Below are 18454 nucleotides of genomic sequence, written 5' to 3'. Positions count from 1 at the left end.
TTGAAGTGCTACTACTCGACGTCGACAACCCAAAGCATAGACTCTTCAATCTTGTGTTGTCGGTATTAGTTCTTTTATTACACTGATTGTAATTCAAATTGTAATCTTTCCGATATATAGTTGTTGCCCACCGAAAGCGGTCAAGGACCGTGGGCCTTCGAGTAGGAGTCGCCATAGGCTCCGAACGAAGTAAAACACCTGCGTCTCTGTGTGTTTTATTTTACTTTCTGCTGCGTTTCTATTCTTTGTTTTAAATCGTTAAAAATAGCCACGAGCGCTATTCACCCCCCCTCTAGCGCTTTCGATCCATCACTTCCATCACTGTCCTCCGTGCACTGTCAGCCCTAAGGTTCATGTCGTCGAGTCCATCGAGCTTCCTTTTCTGCTGCGCCTCTGGTCCTCCAATAGTACCACGCTTCGCAAGGATACGATCCGCGATAAAAATAGAATTTTACATATATCGATCATATATTCCACAAGGGAATGTAGATGAAGTCTAGATCGAACAAAAAAGTAAAATCCTAGGGCTAATACAGCTCCTACTGTATTTAATAAATATAATCAGGCACACACATAAAATGCCCTTGACATGTCTAAGGGTCTAATCACACACAATCACAATAAGCCATAATAGTTGGAACCTGCAACCACAGAGTTAGCATATCCTACTATTATCGTGCCTAAATTATGTATGACATGTGCATAATTAAACTAAAAACTAAACACACAGAGACAAATCCTAGCTCTGATATCAATTGTTGGTTGCTATTTGGAATATCGTACTGATTCCCTTGTACAAAAATTTTGTACAAGTCTTGAACCTTTCCTAACAACCTATTGTGTTCTTTAGAAATTAAATTTGGAATCACAAACAAAACTTAACATTATTGATTCCAAATTCAACTTATCTGTTTTTAGAGGTTTAGACTTGGATTGCAAATGATGCTTAACATTATTAATCCAAATCCACCCATGTTACAAATTTAATTAAATATTTATTTCAGAGATCTGCTTCCAGGTTAAACATGGCGAGGCACTACACCTTCTTGGGTATGGGATCATCCACCACTTCCTAGACAAAGCCTTTCAATGAAATTCAATATTTAATCTCCATATAGTAACCCTAGGTTTAACCACTAAGAACAATTGAATCACAAGATCGAAAAATAAAAGAAACACAAAATCGAAACATAAATTTGATAGCCTAGAATCATTAGCCTCTTGTGTTTGGTATTTCAAAATCTAAACAAAAGAATAAACTAGTTATGATGCACAAACTAATAACTAGTTATACCTTTTGTAGCTTATATACCTCATGATCTTCTGTCGTATTCCTCTTCTTATCTCGGGCATCGTGTGGGTGACGATCTACCGATATGAGAATCCACCCAAGTCTTCTTCTTCTCCTTGCAAGTTTCGGCCACCACCACCAAACTCCAAGGGATGCTAGGAAACAAAGCCTCCTTTTTCTCCTTCTTCTCCAAGCGAAATTCGACCACCAAAAATCTCTCCAAGACTAGATGCCGCCGGCCACCAAAGAAGAAGAGAAGAGGAAGAGCAATAGAAGAGGACAGACCACACCAAGGAAGAGAGGAGAGGAATAATAGATGTGTTGTAAGGTGAGGGACCTCTACTCTCTCTTTTATATTCCTTGGTCTTGGCAAATAAGGAAAGTTTTAAACATAATTTAAACTCCCTTATATTCCTTGCCAATGACTAAAAAGGAAAGTTTTAAAACAAAAAATTAAAACTTCCTTTTTCTTTTGTCATGGTCGGCCACCCCTTTAATTCCAAACAAAAAAAGTTTTAAACATGAAAAATAAAACTTCCTTATTTATTTCCGGTAAGAAATTTTAATTAAAAAATTTCCTTCTTTAAATCCCTTCAAAGTTGGTTATAAAAGGAAACTTTTATAAATTAAAATCTCTCTATTAAAACATGTGGATGATTACAAAAAAGAAAAGTTTTCTCCAAAATTAAAATCTTCCTTTTAACTACAAATAAGGAAAGATATCAAACCTTTCTCTTAATCCTTTGTAGAAACTATAAAAGGAAAAATTTAATTTTAAAACTCTCTTTTAAAATCATGGCTTCCACATTAGGAAAGATTTTAAATATACTCCCTTTTATTTTATTGTGGCCGGCCACCTTAGCTTGGGTTCCAAGTTAGGGTCGGCCACCACTTGACCCATCTAACCTTGGTTTGGTCGGCCCTAGCTTGGGCTCCAAGCTTGACTTGGCCGGCCACCTTAAGGTGGGTAAGAAGTTGGGTTTAGGTGGATATAAGACTTTATTAATAAGAGGCTATGATAGGGACCGAGAGGAGGAATTGGTTTTGGTCTCCCGATGAACTTGAGCTTCCCGTGTTTGCCCGCCCCGAACACCCAACTCGAGTTCATCAATAATAACTCATACCACTAAAGAGTTATTATTGAACTACCGTACCAATCCCATATTACTATATGGGCTCCTTCTTATCATGAGTGTTTTAACCTTCCTGTGTTTAAGATATTAAATGTCGACTAATTAAATGAGTTACTGACAACTCACTTAATTAATATCTAGCTCCAAGAGTAGTACCACTCAACCTTATTGTCATGTCGGACTAAGTCCACCTATAAGGTTTATATGACAATCCTTATGAGCTCCTCAAGGGGACATCATCAACCTAGATTACTAGGACACAATTTCATTCTATAATCAACAACACACCATATAAATAATATCATTTCTCAACTTATCGGGCCTATTGATTTATCGAACTAAATCACACCCTTTGATAAATTAAATAAATAAATATTAAATATACGTGCTTGTTATTATATCATGATTAAGAGTACATACTTCCATAATAATAGAGGTCTTATTCTTTTAAAGAGTCAGTATAAAAAGAAACTACCTCAAATGGTTCTGCTCAATACACTCAGAGTGTACTAGTGTAATTTTATAGTTAAGATAAACTAATACCAAATTACACTACGATTATTCCAATGGTTTGTTCTTATTCATCTTAGTCATGAGCTACTATTTATAACTTAGAAGGAACTGATAACATGATCTTCTGTGTGTGACACCACACACCATGTTATCTATAATATAAATTAATTGAACAACTACACTTAGCATATAAATGTAGACATTTGACCAATGTGATTCTTTATTTCAAAGTAAATGTTTCCAAAAAGCTTGGTTTTAAGTATACACTCTAACAACAAGAGTTGGTTAAGCGGGTAAAGATATTAATGTTTGCCCAACTAGCTTAGGATTTTGCTAGGATATTAATCTTTTAGACACCCGACCGGTGGATCTCCTATGAGGGGTCCACCTCTCAGGTGGATTAGTTGAAGGAATGGTTAAGGCTTGTAATAAAGTTGGTGAAGTAGTTGTAGGATTTGATGTTGTATCAGTGGGTTGAATAACTAGGAGAATCGCATGAGACATAGGTATGAGAAGGCCTGGTCTCATCATAGCAATTGTAAAATGAGAACTATTATGTTTTTGAGACCCAAGTTCTTTACCTCGGGCAAAAGAAATCTTGGTCGGAGCAAGGGAAGGTTGCAAGGAGAAATGCTGTTCAGTTATCTCTAGGCCTGAAGCATCTTCTCAGGGCCTTTTGCGGTGGACAACCAATGGTGTATCTGATTCAGAGGAGCTGGAAGATGGCTCTCGGGTCTGCTCAACTGGAGGGAGTAGACCAATGGACACAGAAGTTTCATCAAATTGATGCTCCTTTAGTAAATCTTCTCCTAACTTGTTTAAGACAGCTCTAGTTAGCTGAGTGTTCTTATATAGGAAAGCTGGAAGAATGATCTCTGCTACAAAAATAAGTGAAGGTTAGAAGTTTCTATAACATATTATATAAGAATTACCACTAGCGGTAATGATGTTTGTTCACCAAAGGTAACACTTAGTTCTAAGTTGACTAGAGTGAGCCCAAAAATAAATAACAAGCCTTCTATGGTTAAGGTGGACAAGTTGAATTTTGAACCCTTTAAATTTTCTAGGGCTTCACATAGAATTGGATCTGCGAAGATGTTACCTAGGTTAGGAAGAGGAGGAAGATCTTGTAGCCATAGGGTAAGATGGAGAAGACTGAAGACGTATGAAGAAATATTTATCTCTTCATTCACCCTAGGCTAGGACTCGATTAAATAAGATTGCTTTAGTGCGAGCCTGGAACTTAAATAAGCCCTTTGTCACTTGGTGAGGGCAAAAATAATAGTGAAATAGACAAGTAGATAAGGGGGCATTAAGCAGTTGAAAGACAATGACCGCTCCACTTAGGATGTTGAGGGATTGGGGAGTGAGTTGGTGTAATGGAATGTTGAAATATCGAATAATATCAATAAAAAAAAGGAATGCAAGGGAAGACGAAATCTTGATAGAATTTGTTCCCTAAAGATGATGATGCTCTTTGGTGGAGGATGGTGAGGATGATCTTCTAGAGTGGGGATGACCATATAGGAAGGGATATCATAGTTGAGATTGAGGTCATAAGCATCATTGAGGGTGAAGCTAGAAGAACATTGTGCATACCACTTATCACTCTCCTCCATTCTTGAAAAAGAGACAGAATGCTTGGATCAACAATGAGAAGGGAGCAGAAAGTAGGAGAGAAAATGATGAAGATGAAGATGAAAAGACTTAGGTTTCGTAGAATATTTATAAGGATTCTTTGAAAAGATTTTCTAAATAAGATCGTCATATTATAATAGTAAAAAAGGAGAGATTAGTTGTGAGCCGTCGATAAAGCAGTGGGCAAATAAAAAGTCGTACACCTATGGTGATGCATCCACATGTGTCACCAATAAAAAGTCATCTGCAATAACTGATTTGATGTGCTCTTAATCCAAAGCGATAGTATTTTTATCGAGGCAAGTTACCAAAGCAACAGGGTGTTCTGTGTAATTCTTCAAGGTGAGAGTATAACTAATCTTTACTAGTCTTAAGCTTGAACAAGTTTTCAAAACTTATCCAGGAAATACTAGGTGAACATGCTAATTTTTAGTGAATACGTTTAATTTCGATCAATCCCATATCCATTTACTTGAGTAAATAATGAGCATTATAGCTAGTCCTTTTTTAAAGCATACGACCGAACGAGTGTGAATTTAAATGAATCCCAAGTTTGATCTGTTATAAGGATGGATGTCCTAAGCCAGATATATGACACGAGTGATAGTTCATTTTGCCCGAGTGAGCAATCCGGAAAGACATAATCTTAGCTCACCTAAGTTTTTGCACGAGCGAGTGATGGAGGTTACACAGTGAAGTTTTGTAAAAATTTAAAAAAATAAATAGTAATAACAAAAAAAAATATGGTCAAGGAGTTTAATTAAATACTGGAAAGGCAATAAGAGTCTAATAGATGTTAACAATTGACTTGAATGTAAAAAAGCAAGATAGATTAAGAAAAGTGAGGGAGTAAGTCAGAAGAGGCAACATGTAGTATCTTCTTGTGATCCAGGAAGCTGGTTGGAGGATTGACGATTAGATATCCATCCACTTTTAGATGCGTCATTGCTCTGTCGGCTCCGAGAAAAAGAGTCTTAGAAAGGGAGTCATCAATGGACACATTGAACTCACGGGTGTTGAAAAGGGCAATCTTCCTCGCTTCAAAATGCTCGTCCTCTCCCACCCGATAAGTTGTCAACGTCGCCCGAGCAGTTGTTGCTTCCATTTGATTGGTTAGTAGATTAGAGAGTAAGGAATCTTGCTTAATCTTTTAGGTCAACAACTCAGCTTCCTTGGCAGCTTGCTCGATTGCATGAGTAGACTTTAATTTAGATATTTGAGCGTATAGTTACTTATTCTCAGTAATCTACTCATCCAGTTTCATTCTTATTTCTTCTCGTAGGTTCACTTCTGATTGAAGTTTAGCCTTGAGAGTTTCTAAGCAAGTCTTCTATTGAGTCTCTTTCTCACGCTCAGCTTCGACTAGCTTTTGAGCTTCTTGCAGTTGATTAGATAATTCTTTTATTCGCTCAGAATTTTGTGTAGAAATAGCTATAAAAGTTTACTATATCAGCAACTCATTTTCCTTTGCTAAATCATGCAGTTGTTGAGAAACGCTTGTACTAATTGCCCAATGCCAAAAAATAAGTGGTGATACCTTGGTCTGCTCATATGAAAATTCATTTGCCAGCTCTAAGGGTGTGAGTTTATTAAGCTAGTCTTTGGCCTCTGTCCATGCATCTATTTAGTGACCTCCTAATAATATAGGAAGGGTAGAAGGAAGAAAAGATGGTGGACAAGTTGAAGCTTGAGTAGAAGGTAAAGAAAAAATAATTGATGATTGGGTAAGATTCTCTGGAACAGCGGATGTAGTACTCGGGCCGGGAGAAATAGAGAGGATAGGATCAAGAAAGAGACATAGTAAAGAAGTATCCTCTTTAGGTTGGCTAAGAGTGGGAGCTAATAAAATAGGATAAAGGATAGTCAAGGTTTGTTCAAGGGACTGTTCTTGTACATCCTCCTAACGGGGGTTGATTGAGTAGAAATGATTGGCTTCTTAAGAGAAGGGGCAAGAGTTAACCTGCGCTTCTTGCGTTGTCTCTTGGGAGAAGCTGCCTTCTCTAGAGAAGAGCTCATAAGAGTCGAAGAAGGTTTTGAAGGCAACTCCCCATCCACTTCAGTTGCGCTCACCTTGACCCCACGAGCTTCGGAGGCCTCCTCAGAAGGAGGGGGTACTACTAAACCCCGCTTGGCCAATAATTTCTTTTCCTTGGTACATAGCTTAGCCTTTTTCAGATCGATTGATTCATCAGTCAAGGATAATAGAATAGAATCCACTACATAAAATAAAAGATGCCTTAGTTAGAGAAAGTGTAAGCATCAAAGTTAACAAAGCTTACCAAAGGGACATGGTAGTTTCTTTTGAATAAGGCTTAAACCAAAAAGATATAAGAAGCCCACTTGTAACCATTCCTGAATTCTAAAATGTAGATGGCTTAATTTGGGGAGATAAGTAGCAAAGATAGGATGTTTTTTCAATCTTGTAGGATCAAGAGGAGAAAAGAATGCGCCAAGCAGCATGCCAAGTGATAGAATTAGGTATTTCTATGAAGAAGAAATGAGATTTGTAACCCTTATTCGAAGACAGCATGTGTTCAAAGAAGACTGCTCTCGGTTGGAACTGGAATACAAAAATCCTAAATTCTAATTTTTTTAGGATAAGGAAATAGATAAAGATTGTGGGGAGTAGTAGGAATTCCAAATAGGTGAAACAACATGAATATCCCACACATATAACGGAATGGATTTGGCACAAATTGTTATAGTGGGATGCAGAAATACTAACTTACTTCTAATAAAAATAGGTGAACGAGAAAACGTAACTTAGCCACTAACTAATCAAAGAAGGAAGTCACATGATTATCAGGAGGAAGATGAGGATGCTCATCCAAGGAAGGAAGATGAATGCGGTAATTGGGAGGAATTTCATATCTAGAATAGAGATAGGCCCTATCATAGGCATCGAACTTTGAAGAGTTAAGAGTATACTAGGGAGAAAAAGACTCTTGAGCCATGGTAGAATGAAAAGAAGATAGAAGATCATGACTTACTGGGCATAAGGTTAAGAGTAGAAGAAAGCCGAGGGGAAAAGAGATCGCCAGAAGGAGAGATTGAAGAAGATGAAAGACAAAGTTCGGAGAATGTATAAGGTCTAGGGTTTTATGAGGAATTTAGTTGCCACCGTTAGATTAAAATGGCTCGCATAAGGATGATCATTGATTTGCAAAGTTGAATGTGACTTTGTGTCATACAAAGCAGTGGATGTCAACAAATGTCGCAAAGAATGAGTATCGAGGACACGTGGCATTTATCCATAAATAGGCATTTATGAGGGACGTGACAATTGACACATTTTGTAGTCAAAAATGCCTTTTTGCGTGTCCTCTGTACTAGCTATAGCATTAAGCGGATAGTTTTTTTGAAAAGATCATCAAGTGCCTAGAAGCATGATTAAAAACATAAAACTTGAAAATCACTAAGTATATAAGGGGAACGAGCGAGACTAAAACTCGAGTCCAGTCAGTCAACTACATCTCCTTCGACTAGATTTGAAGAGGATACTAGTGATATGAGTCATAACGAGCGGATCCAGAAGATGACGTAGTAGTCAAAGTCAAGGTGATGTACTGGTCAAAGATAAAATGGATGAGCATTTCATACCTAGTTCTGTTGATCGTCTAGGTGACGTAGTAGTCAAAGTCAAGGTGATGTAGTGGTCAAAGCCCGTGCGACTCTACAGCAGAATGTTCAGACAAGGACAGCTAGGTGTGAACTTGGTTGAATATAATGATTTTAGGGTTTTAGTCTGAAAACAAAAAGGTAGGGTATTCGATAAGTAAACGGCAAGCCGAAGTTAAGGAAAGCCAGGTCGGGCAAAGGGCTGGCCGGGCAAAGCCCGGGCAGGCCCAGAGATACTTAACCTTATATATATCTCTTAATATACCATCAATCAGATAGAGGTTGAATAAACATAAAAGTTCTCTATGAACACTCGGCCGAGAAAAGCCCGGGCGGCCCCAAAGAAATTTATCCTTATGTATATCTTTTAATATGCAGTCGGCCGGATAGAGGCTGAACAAATCTTAAATTTCTCTATGAACACCCGATCGAGAAAAGCTCAGGTGGGCCCTGAGATACTTAACCTTATATATAGTTCTTAATATACAATTGGTTGGGTAAAGCTTAGATGCACTTAGAGATACAAGGTCTTGTAAAACTCTTAATATAAGATCGGTTGGACAAAGATCGATCGAACAAGGCTTCCCTTATACGCCCAGCTGGGTAAAGACCGAGCTCGCTTAAAGATACTTATTCTTAGAAAACTCAGCATATCCACTCGGTCAGGTACAGGTCAACCAGATTTTAATTACTTAATGTCATCTTATCTCTAAAATAAAGCTCTAACATGTATAATCTGCGATGTAATTTCTTGAATGAAGCTTTGGCACACTGTAGGCACTATATTATAGATCCTTGTAGTATTTAACATATGACATGGCAAATTAATACAATGACAAACAATACGGCTGACCTTACGGACCGATGGAGATATATTCAGCAGACAAACAACTGACAACATTTTAACAACCTAACATAGTTGTCGAGGAATATTCCTTTAGAAACTCCTTCGGATGTCTATCTGGTTTCTCATTGATGATTCATCAATAACGACATCTCCCTCCAACAACTTTAGAAAAATTTTAAGTTATAAATGATAAGAAAGGTATATCTATGGGTACAAAAAAGTTTCCTTGGAAGTTCTTCAGAGAACTACCTAACAAACTCTAATGCATATGCCACCTCATAGTCACGGAGATCGTGAGAGGTGGTATAAAAAAAAGGAGGTCTGCTCTGTTGGTGAGGTACATAATTTTTACATCTGAAACATTCATAGGCGCATCCACTATAATTCTTCTTCTTCCACTTACAAGGAAACTGTATTAACTTGAGTATCGAAGGGCCTTGCCAGGGACCCCTTCCTGGTCTTTGGTCACTAACATTTTGTTAGATCGGCTGATTATGCATAGGATTGTTAAGGAGCTTCATCCTAGATCGAAGCGTCAATTATTTGACAACAAACTATCCACCTGAGCCAGTGTGCCATCTCCTCAGCCTTCTGACAGGATCAGTCTAGTTTATTTCTAAAGATCCACTTGGTATCAATTATGGATTTATTTATGGGTTTAAATACTAGTTCCTAAACTTGGTTTCTTTCAAATTTGGCTAGTTCTTCTTGCATTGCAATTATCCAATCTGGGTCAGATAAGACTTCTTCTATAGTCTTGGGTTTGATTTTAGAAATAAGAGCTATTTGACTTAGGTTTCTATAAGATAAGATAAGATAGTCCTGGCGCTTTCAGTTCACGTATCTTCTATTCGGATATTACTTACAGAGTTTTGTTGATGGCTCACGTCCTTGCCCCCCTGCACAAATAACGCCTACACACACTACGTTGCCTCAGGTGAATCCTAATCATATTCTCTAGCTCCGTCAGGATCAACTTCTCCTCAACGCTATTATAGGTTCGATGTCTCCTACTCTTGTGCAGTTTATTTCTTCATCAACTTCATCTAGAGACACATGATAGATGTTGGAGAGAACCTACGCTGCTCCCTCACATGGCAGGATTATGACTCATCGTCAAAATCTTGCTAGCCTTCAACAACGTAATAGATCTATCAATGATTATATGCAGGACATCAAAATAAATATTGATGTTCTTGCGCTTATGAATGTCAAAGTTGATTTTGATGAGCTCTCTATTCATGTCCCGAATGGTCTTAGCCATGATTATTGTAATATCTCACATGCTCTACAAGTTCGTGATGTCTCTATTACCTTTGATGAGCTATTCGAGCAGCTCCTTAGCTATGAAGCCCAATTAAAAGTCTCAACACCATCTCATCTTTGACGCCAATGACTGCTCTTGTGGCTTTAGTAGGGAATTCTCATAATCGGTATTCAAACTATCATAGTGGTCTCCAGCAGATTCCGTCGATGTCCCATCAGCGATGCCTATCTACTCCTGGGTTGTTTGCACATTCTCCTGCATATGCAGCTGTGTATAGTCCCAATCGTTATCTTAGGAGCTGTTATATATGTGATATTTAAGATCACTCTGCTCGCTAGTGTGGTCATATGACTGCCTCGATGCTTGCTCTGCTTCCGCCAACTCCTCCGTGTGCACCACGTCCAGCGTATAGTACACCATTTGCACACGCTGTAGTTCATTTCACACCTCCGTCTGATTCTCGGGAATAGGTGGTCGACTCTGGCGCCTCTCATCATGTCACCACTGATCTCACTACTCTCTCGTTGCATGAGCCTTACTCTGGGAATGATGGCATCATCATTAGTGATGGTTCTAGACTAGCCATTACACACACTAGTTCTTTCTCTTTCTCCACTCCATCTTTCCCTTTAGTTTTCTTTATGTTTTATTTGTGCCATTTATGTCCAAAAATTTAATTTCTGTCGTTGCACTTTATGCTACTAATCCTATTACATTTCTTTTCTTTGATTCCTATTTTTAGGTGTTGGATTGTCGTACGGGAGCGTCACTAGTCAGCGGGGTCCATAGAGATGGTATCTATTACTGGCCAAAATTTGCGTCTCCGCTATCATCCCCTTCCTCCTTTTCTGTGTCTGTCTCGTTATCTATTTCCTTATGGCATAGTCATTTAAGTCATCCGTCATTAGATGTTTTGCAATATTTTTTGTTATCCTTGGGTCTTTTGTTTCCTGCGGATACTTTGTCTAATTTTTCATGCACTTCGTGTAATATTAATAAGAGTCATAAATTGCCCTTTCATAAATCTAGTATTTTGTCTCATGCTCCTTTGGATATTATCTTTTCTGATGTTTAGACATCTCCTATATCATCATTTGATGGACTCAAGTATTATGTTATCTTTGTTGATCATTTTACAAAGTATATATGACTTTATCCGTTAAGCAAAAAATTGGATGTATACTCTACCTTTATTGCATTCAAAACTCTTGTTGAAAATTGATTCTCGATGAGTATCAAAATACTCTTCACTGACAATGGAGGTAAATTCTTAGCTCTTCGCTCCTTTCTTACTACTCATGGTATCAATCACCTTGCCACTCCTCCACACACTCATGAACACAATGGATACTCTAAAAGTCGTCATCCTCATATTGTCGAAATTGGTCTCACTTTATTGCATAGAGCGTCTATTCCACTCACTTTCTGGCCTTATGCCTTTGCTGCGGTAGTCTATTTGATTAACCGCATGCCTAAGGTTGGTCTTTCCCACATATCCTCTTTTGAAAAATTGTTCACCATCGTTCCTGATCTTTCTAAGCTTTGAGTTTTCGGGTGTCTATGCTTTCAGTGGATGCACCCCTACTCTCACCATTAGCTTGATCCCAAGTCAACCTTTTGTGTCTTCCTTGGCTATTCTCTCACCCAGAGTGCCTTCCTGTGCTAATGATGTCACTCTCAAAAGAGTTTTTGTATCTCATCATGTTAAGTTTGTGAAGCATGTTTTTCCATTTGCCATCACCTCCTCCTTGGATTCCATAGTAATAGATATTGATTCTGAGCTCTCTACTGCACCAGTCCTCTCGTGAAACCCTCCGGCACTAGTTCCACAACCTGCCACTAGTCATAGCCAGCCAAAACCGACTTCTTCACCGCTATCATCGTCGCCACCGCCATCATTGCCTCTTGTTGTCGGGTCGTCCACGCTGCTTAGTGGCGACCGACCTTCTAGCCCACCGCCTCTCTCTCCCCCTCTCGCTTCTCAAAACCAACACCCATGCAAACTCGCTCCAAAAATGTCATCTACAAACCCAATCCAAAAATGCATTCCACAAAACTATGAACCCTCCTCTGTCACATAGGCGCTCAAAGATCCAAATTGGGTACAGGCCATGCACGAAGAATATGATGCAGTTCTCCGTAATCAAACTTGGACTCTTGTCCCACCTTCACCAGACCAAAATCTTGTGGGTAATAGATGGGTGTTTCGCATTAAGCGTAATTCTGATGCCTCAATTAATCAGTATAAGGCTCGGCTTGTTGTCAAGGGTTTTCATCAGCGTCCTGGTATTGACTTTCATGATACATTCATCCCTGTTATTAATCCAGTAACAATGCGCATTGTTCTTAGTCTGGCTGTGAATTGGGGGTGGTGTCTTCGCCAACTTGATGTCAACAATGTGTTTCTTAATGGTCGCCTTGAAGAGGAGGTTTATATGGTGCAACCTTCGGGTATGCGGAATGTTGAGTTTCTGGATCATGTGTGTCATTTGCATAAGGCGCTTTATGGCCTGAAGTAGGTTCCGTGCACTTGGTATTTAGAGCTTCGCGCTTTCTTGATCTCTCTTGTCTTTGTCTCATCTCGAGCTGACACCTCCTTATTTGTTTATTTTCGGGATGGTACTCTTATCTATTTCCTTGTATATATTAACGATCTCATCATTACAGGGAGTGATGCTTCTTTTGTTGACGTCATAGTATGTAAACTTCATACAAAATTTGTGATTAAGGATCTTGGGGCTCTTTCCCTCTTCTGCGGTATTGAGGTTTGCCCAACCTTAAGTGGTCTTCTCTTATCTCAGCAAAAGTATGTCATTGATCTTCTCTCCAAACACCACATGCTTGACTCCAAGCCGGTCTCCACTCTTATTGTTGCTAGCTCTCGTCTTACTTTACATGATGAGTCTTTGTTTTTTGATGTCACTAAGTTCCGACAAGTGGTTAGGAGCTTACAACATCTCCGTATGACTTGTCCTGATATTTCCTTTGCGATCAATAAGCTCTCACCGTTTATGCATGCTCCTTCAGAGATGCATTGGGGAGCTGTGCAGCGTCTACTTCGATATCTCAATGGTACTAGGGATCTTGACATTTGTCTTCTTGCGGATACACCTCTTACTCTTCATGGTTCCTTTGATGCGGACTGAGCAGGAGATCCAGATGATCGATGTTCTACGGGTACATTTATTATTTTTTATGTGCTAATCCGGTTTCCTAGAAATCTACAAAACAGCGCATGGTTGCACGCTCTTCGACTGAGGCTGAATATCGCGCCATTACCTCTGCGGCATATGAGATACAATGCATTAAGTCACTTTTGACAGACTTTCTTCTTCCGGTTACCACGCCTGTTGTTCTCTTCACTGATAATTTGGGCACCACCTATCTTTCAGCTAATTCTGTTTTTCACTCTCGAATGAAGTATTTGGTTATTGACTATCACTTTGTTCATGATCTGGAGTAGACCTTCGAACTACGAGTTACTCATATTCCTGCTGAGGATCAGTTGACTGATGTACTTATCAAGTCACTTTCTCGACCTCGGTTGTTTGCTATTTGTAGAAAGATTGATGTCGTTTCTGGAACACCATCTTGAGAGAGCATATTAGGAAATAATTATTATTAGTAAATACTTATTTGTTTCCTAGTTATTAGAGAATAATTATTATTAAGAAATATTTATTTATTTTCTAATTATTAGAAAATAATTATTATTAGGAAATACTTATTTGTTTTATAATATTTTATATATTTTTTTATTTTATGTATTTTTTATTTTTCATTTTGTAATGATATTTATATACCATATATTATCATTAATAAAATGTATAAATTTTATCATAAAATTAAATAAAAAATAAATATTTTTAGAAAAAAAATCTCCAACAATGTATAAAGGAAAGAAACTTCTCGAATTTAGATTTTATTGAGAGAAAGAAATGTCTTTGTATCTAGACATGGGACCAATAATAGCCCTCTAATTGTTTATTCCAGGTTCGTATTATCCATGTGAAAACGGTTTGCCTTTAAAATCTTCTTTTAAACGTTTTTCAAGTGGATCATTTAACATTTTTCGTATTAACCATGTTGCTAACGTTTTTCGTGAGTTATGTTAATTTCATAACTTATTCGATATTTACATTTATATGGTCAAGAAATAATAAAACGGAGATTTAAATATTTGAAAGCGTGGAATAATATAATTCCCACGAGGATGATACCTTCTCATATTACGGCCTACAAATACGGAAGAAGAGGGATCCATCAAACATCACCAAAATTTAATTGGAGATTAGTAAGATATCTTCAATGGAGAGGAGGAGGTCTTTAATTACTTTTAATCTGTTAAATTTTGTGTGAGTTTTCTGTCGCCTTAGTTAATCGATCGATTGTATGGCTGATTAATTGATTCATCAGGCTCGAAGGCAAGGTCGCCGTCATCACCGGCGGCGCTAGCGGCATCGGCGAGGCCACTGTTAAGTTGTTCGTCCGCCACGGTGCTCGTGTCATCGTCGCCGACGTCCAAGACGAGAAGGGGAAGACCCTCTGCGCCGGCCTCGGCTCCGACGACGTCGCCTCCTACGTCCACTGCGACGTCCGCCTCGAGTCCGACGTGATGCGCGCCGTGGACACCGCCATCTCCCTCCACGGCAAGCTCGACATCATGTTCAACAACGCCGGCATCGTCGACCCCTCCGGCAGCAGCATCCTCGGCGAGGACGACACGACTGCGGTGTTCGATCGGGTGATGGGGGTTAACGTGCTGGGAGCGCTGCTGGGAACGAAGCACGCGGGGCGGGCCATGGTGGCGGCGGGGCGGGGCGGAAGCATCATAATCACGGCGAGCTTGGCGTCGGTGGTGGGAGCGCTGGGTCACCCGGTGTACTCGTGCTCGAAGCACGCGGTGTTGGGTCTAGCGCGGAGCGCGGCCGCGGAGCTGGGCAAGAACGGGGTGCGTGTGAACTGCGTGTCGCCGTCTGTGGTGGCGACGCAGATGACCGTGTCACTGTTTCAGGCGAACGAGGAGGAGCTGGAGGCATTGGGAGAGATGATCTCAGCTCTGAAGGGCGTAACGCTGAAGGCGGAGGACATAGCGGAGGCGGCGTTGTTCTTGGCCAGCGACGAGTCAAGGTTCGTGAGCGGCCACAATCTCATAGTCCTTATCTTCTTCTTCAATAAAGTTTAAGTTTGAAATAAAGGATCGATCTCTCATCAGCTCCATTGATGTTCCATGAGTGATATTCTCACAGAATTTGCATGCGTAAAAAGGCTTTTGTTCTAGTTCGTAATAAAGAACATTGTTGTAGACTTGCAGGTAAATGCAAAAATATACAATCTTCATCATTAAACGAACGACTTTAACAAATCTTTTAAGTAAAAGATCAATTTGAAGAATTAAAGATTTGTCCAGTTTTGGAGTAAAGTTTGAGGAAAAAAAAACTTGCTAAAAAAAGTACGAAATTGCAATATCGGTGTTGAAAAAGAATGCACACAACTGATTTATTATAGACATTGATGTTTCTTATATTTTAAATTGGTATTAATAAACTTTAAATCAACTGCATCACTGGGCAGACACATCAATTTCTTTTAATATCTTCATATTACAATTGAAAGTCCCGGGGATATGGTGCATTGGAAGGACATCCAATTATCATCCCAAATATTTTTGGTTCAATTTTTATTAAGTTTTATAATAACATACAAGAAAAATATAATAATTTAGATAAAATAATAATTAGTAGTATACATCAATAATAATTATGCAGACGACAATAATAAGTAACTTTATCAAATATTTGTATAGCCTTATTTTTTTCCTATAAAAAAATCTAATCTTTGTATAGCCTTTATCAAATATTTGTATAGCTTTTTCATATCCATCTCGACGAGTTTTCTCTAATGTCGTCCGCCTTGTCATTTCATCAAACAACTACTAAATAAAAAAATAGAACTATCTAAAACATATAAAGTTCATATCTGATCCTATCAGAAAGCGGTGAGAGATGGAATGTCGGTGAGCTAGCTAGAATGCAGACCAAGTCGCAATGATCCGGAGGGAAAGGAGGAGGTGACATGCCTTCTAGGTTGACTGAATCTTTGGATCTCCAAAAAGACCGAGAGCAGGAGACCAAAGGTGCCAAAAAGTCTCCCGTCAATGTCGCCTGCAAAGCTGCTATAAGACAAGAAAGGTAGATGGAGCATTAGAGGGAGGTCGGGTTGCTCCAACCTTCCACTCTGATGATCAAGTCAGATCTCCAATAAAATATATCAAGCAAATAGAAAGTACTATAATTAAGTACATAAAAACTGAATGTAATAGCATACTAGGCCTACAAGAGTAGGCCGGAGGTGCTGGCATGGAGCCAGAGGCTGCACGAAGTTAGGAGGCCAGAGGTGACATGGAGCTGGAGGTAGGTGCGGAGTTGGGGGCTAGAGGGATCTAGTGACAAGAACGTAACAATGGCTCAAAGGTCAAAAGACCAGAGGGTCAGAACATAACAGCAACTAGTGCTCTAGAAGTATGATAGTGGTTCCCAGGTCGAAACACAACAATAGCTTGAAGGCTAGATGGCTACAATGCTAGAACACAGCAGTGGCTCAAAGGTTGGAACACAACAGTGGCTTATAGGCTGGATGACGCAAAGGTCGGGACACAACAGTGGCATGAAAGCTGGAACATAGTCAAATCAACGACAGCAAGGTCTACGGTGGCAGTGGCCTAATCTGTACTAGGGGCGGTGGCGACAGTGGCAACAACAATGGTCAGATCTCTGCTAATGGAAGTGGCAGTCGTCAGATGCCGAATCATCACGGAGCACCGAAGGTGGTGCATGACAGCTGCAGTCTAGGGATTGTATAGGTCGAAATGGCATGAGACATGAGGGAGCAGAGATGGTGAAAGGGTTGTGGATGGCGTCAAGCCAAAGGTGGCAGAGCCTCGCTTGTAGGAGATATGGGGTGCTGTTAGCGTCCGAGAAAGGAGAGGGCGAGGGACGCTTAGAGGAGGCAGTGTGCGTTCAACAAGAGGAAGTGATGGCTGGTTGACAGCTTGAGCAGAAAGGACGTGCCCTCACCTGTTGGTGACTAGTGAGGTGGTGCGAGGGGAGATCCGACAGAGCCAGCTTCACCAGACATGTGTGGTCATAGATGGAAGAACATATGAGAGGATAGAGGAGAGGCGACGTCAGTCTCAGCTATTGGAGCAATCTGTATGACCCTAGGTTTTGATGTTTGGACAAAGGTTTAAGTTAGGATTATTATTGTATTTGATATGCATTGTGAATGTATAGGATATAGGTATAATAAGGAAAGATTAAGTGTGATCTTAGCAAAAGCAAAGTCCAAGTTGGATCTTGGCAAAAGTGAAAGTCTAAGTGGAGTCTTGGCGGTGTAAGTTTAAGTATGTAGTCTTGGCAACTTAAATCCAACTGTGACTTGACAAAGGATGAAGTCTTAGAGGTGAGGATTCTCTTGGCAATGGAAGAACCTGTTAGAGTGTATACTAAAAGCCTAGCTTTTGTAAATATTTATTTTGAAATAAAGAATCACATTGGTCAAAAATGTCTACATGCTAAGTGTAGTTGTTCAATTAATTTATATTGTAGATAACATGATGTGTGGTGTCACACACAGAAGATCATGTTATCGGTTCTTTATAAATTATAAACAGTAGCTCACGACTAAGATGGAAAGGAACAAACCATTGGAATAGTTGTAGTGTAATTAGGTATTAGTTTATCTTGACTAATATATTACACTAGTACACTCTGAGTGTATTGAGCAGGACCATTTAAGGTAAATTCTTTTTATACTGACTTAATAAAAGAACAAGACCTTAGTTATTATGGAAGTGTATGCTCTTAATCCTAATATAATAACAAGCACATATATTTAGTATTTATTTCTTTAACTTATCAAAGGGTGAAATTTAGCTCGATAAATCAAAAGGCCCGATAAGTTGGGAAATGATATTACTTATAGTGTGTGTTGTTGATTATAGAAGGAAACTGTATCCTAGTAATTTAGGTTGATAATGTCCCCTAGAGGAGCTCATAAGGATTGTCATGTTAAACTCTGCAGGTGGACTTAGTCCGACATGACGATAAGGTTGAGTGATATTACTCTTGGACTAAGATATTAATTAA

The 18454-nt window shown here is 39.2% G+C and overlaps 1 protein-coding gene across 2 annotated transcripts; it reads left to right on the top strand.

Moving 5' to 3' along the window:
* Positions 1–14516: 14516 nt before the first annotated feature.
* LOC122001651 (secoisolariciresinol dehydrogenase-like) lies at positions 14517–15655 on the top strand. 2 transcript variants are annotated; one of them, XM_042556514.1, is made up of 2 exons: positions 14517–14629; positions 14724–15655. In XM_042556514.1, exons 1-2 carry the CDS (start codon positions 14616–14618, stop codon positions 15490–15492), a joined length of 783 nt encoding a protein of 260 aa, XP_042412448.1. In that variant the 5' UTR covers positions 14517–14615; the 3' UTR covers positions 15493–15655. The 2 variants fall into 2 exon arrangements, with proteins under 2 accessions (XP_042412448.1, XP_042412455.1); XM_042556521.1 differs by having other exon boundaries at positions 14609–14626.
* The last annotated feature ends 2799 nt before the right edge of the window (positions 15656–18454 follow it).

The sequence above is a fragment of the Zingiber officinale genome, chromosome 1A, assembly GCF_018446385.1.
Source record: "Zingiber officinale cultivar Zhangliang chromosome 1A, Zo_v1.1, whole genome shotgun sequence".
NCBI classification, from domain to species: Eukaryota; Viridiplantae; Streptophyta; class Magnoliopsida; order Zingiberales; family Zingiberaceae; genus Zingiber; species Zingiber officinale.
This window is presented reverse-complemented; position numbering and strand designations above follow the sequence as displayed.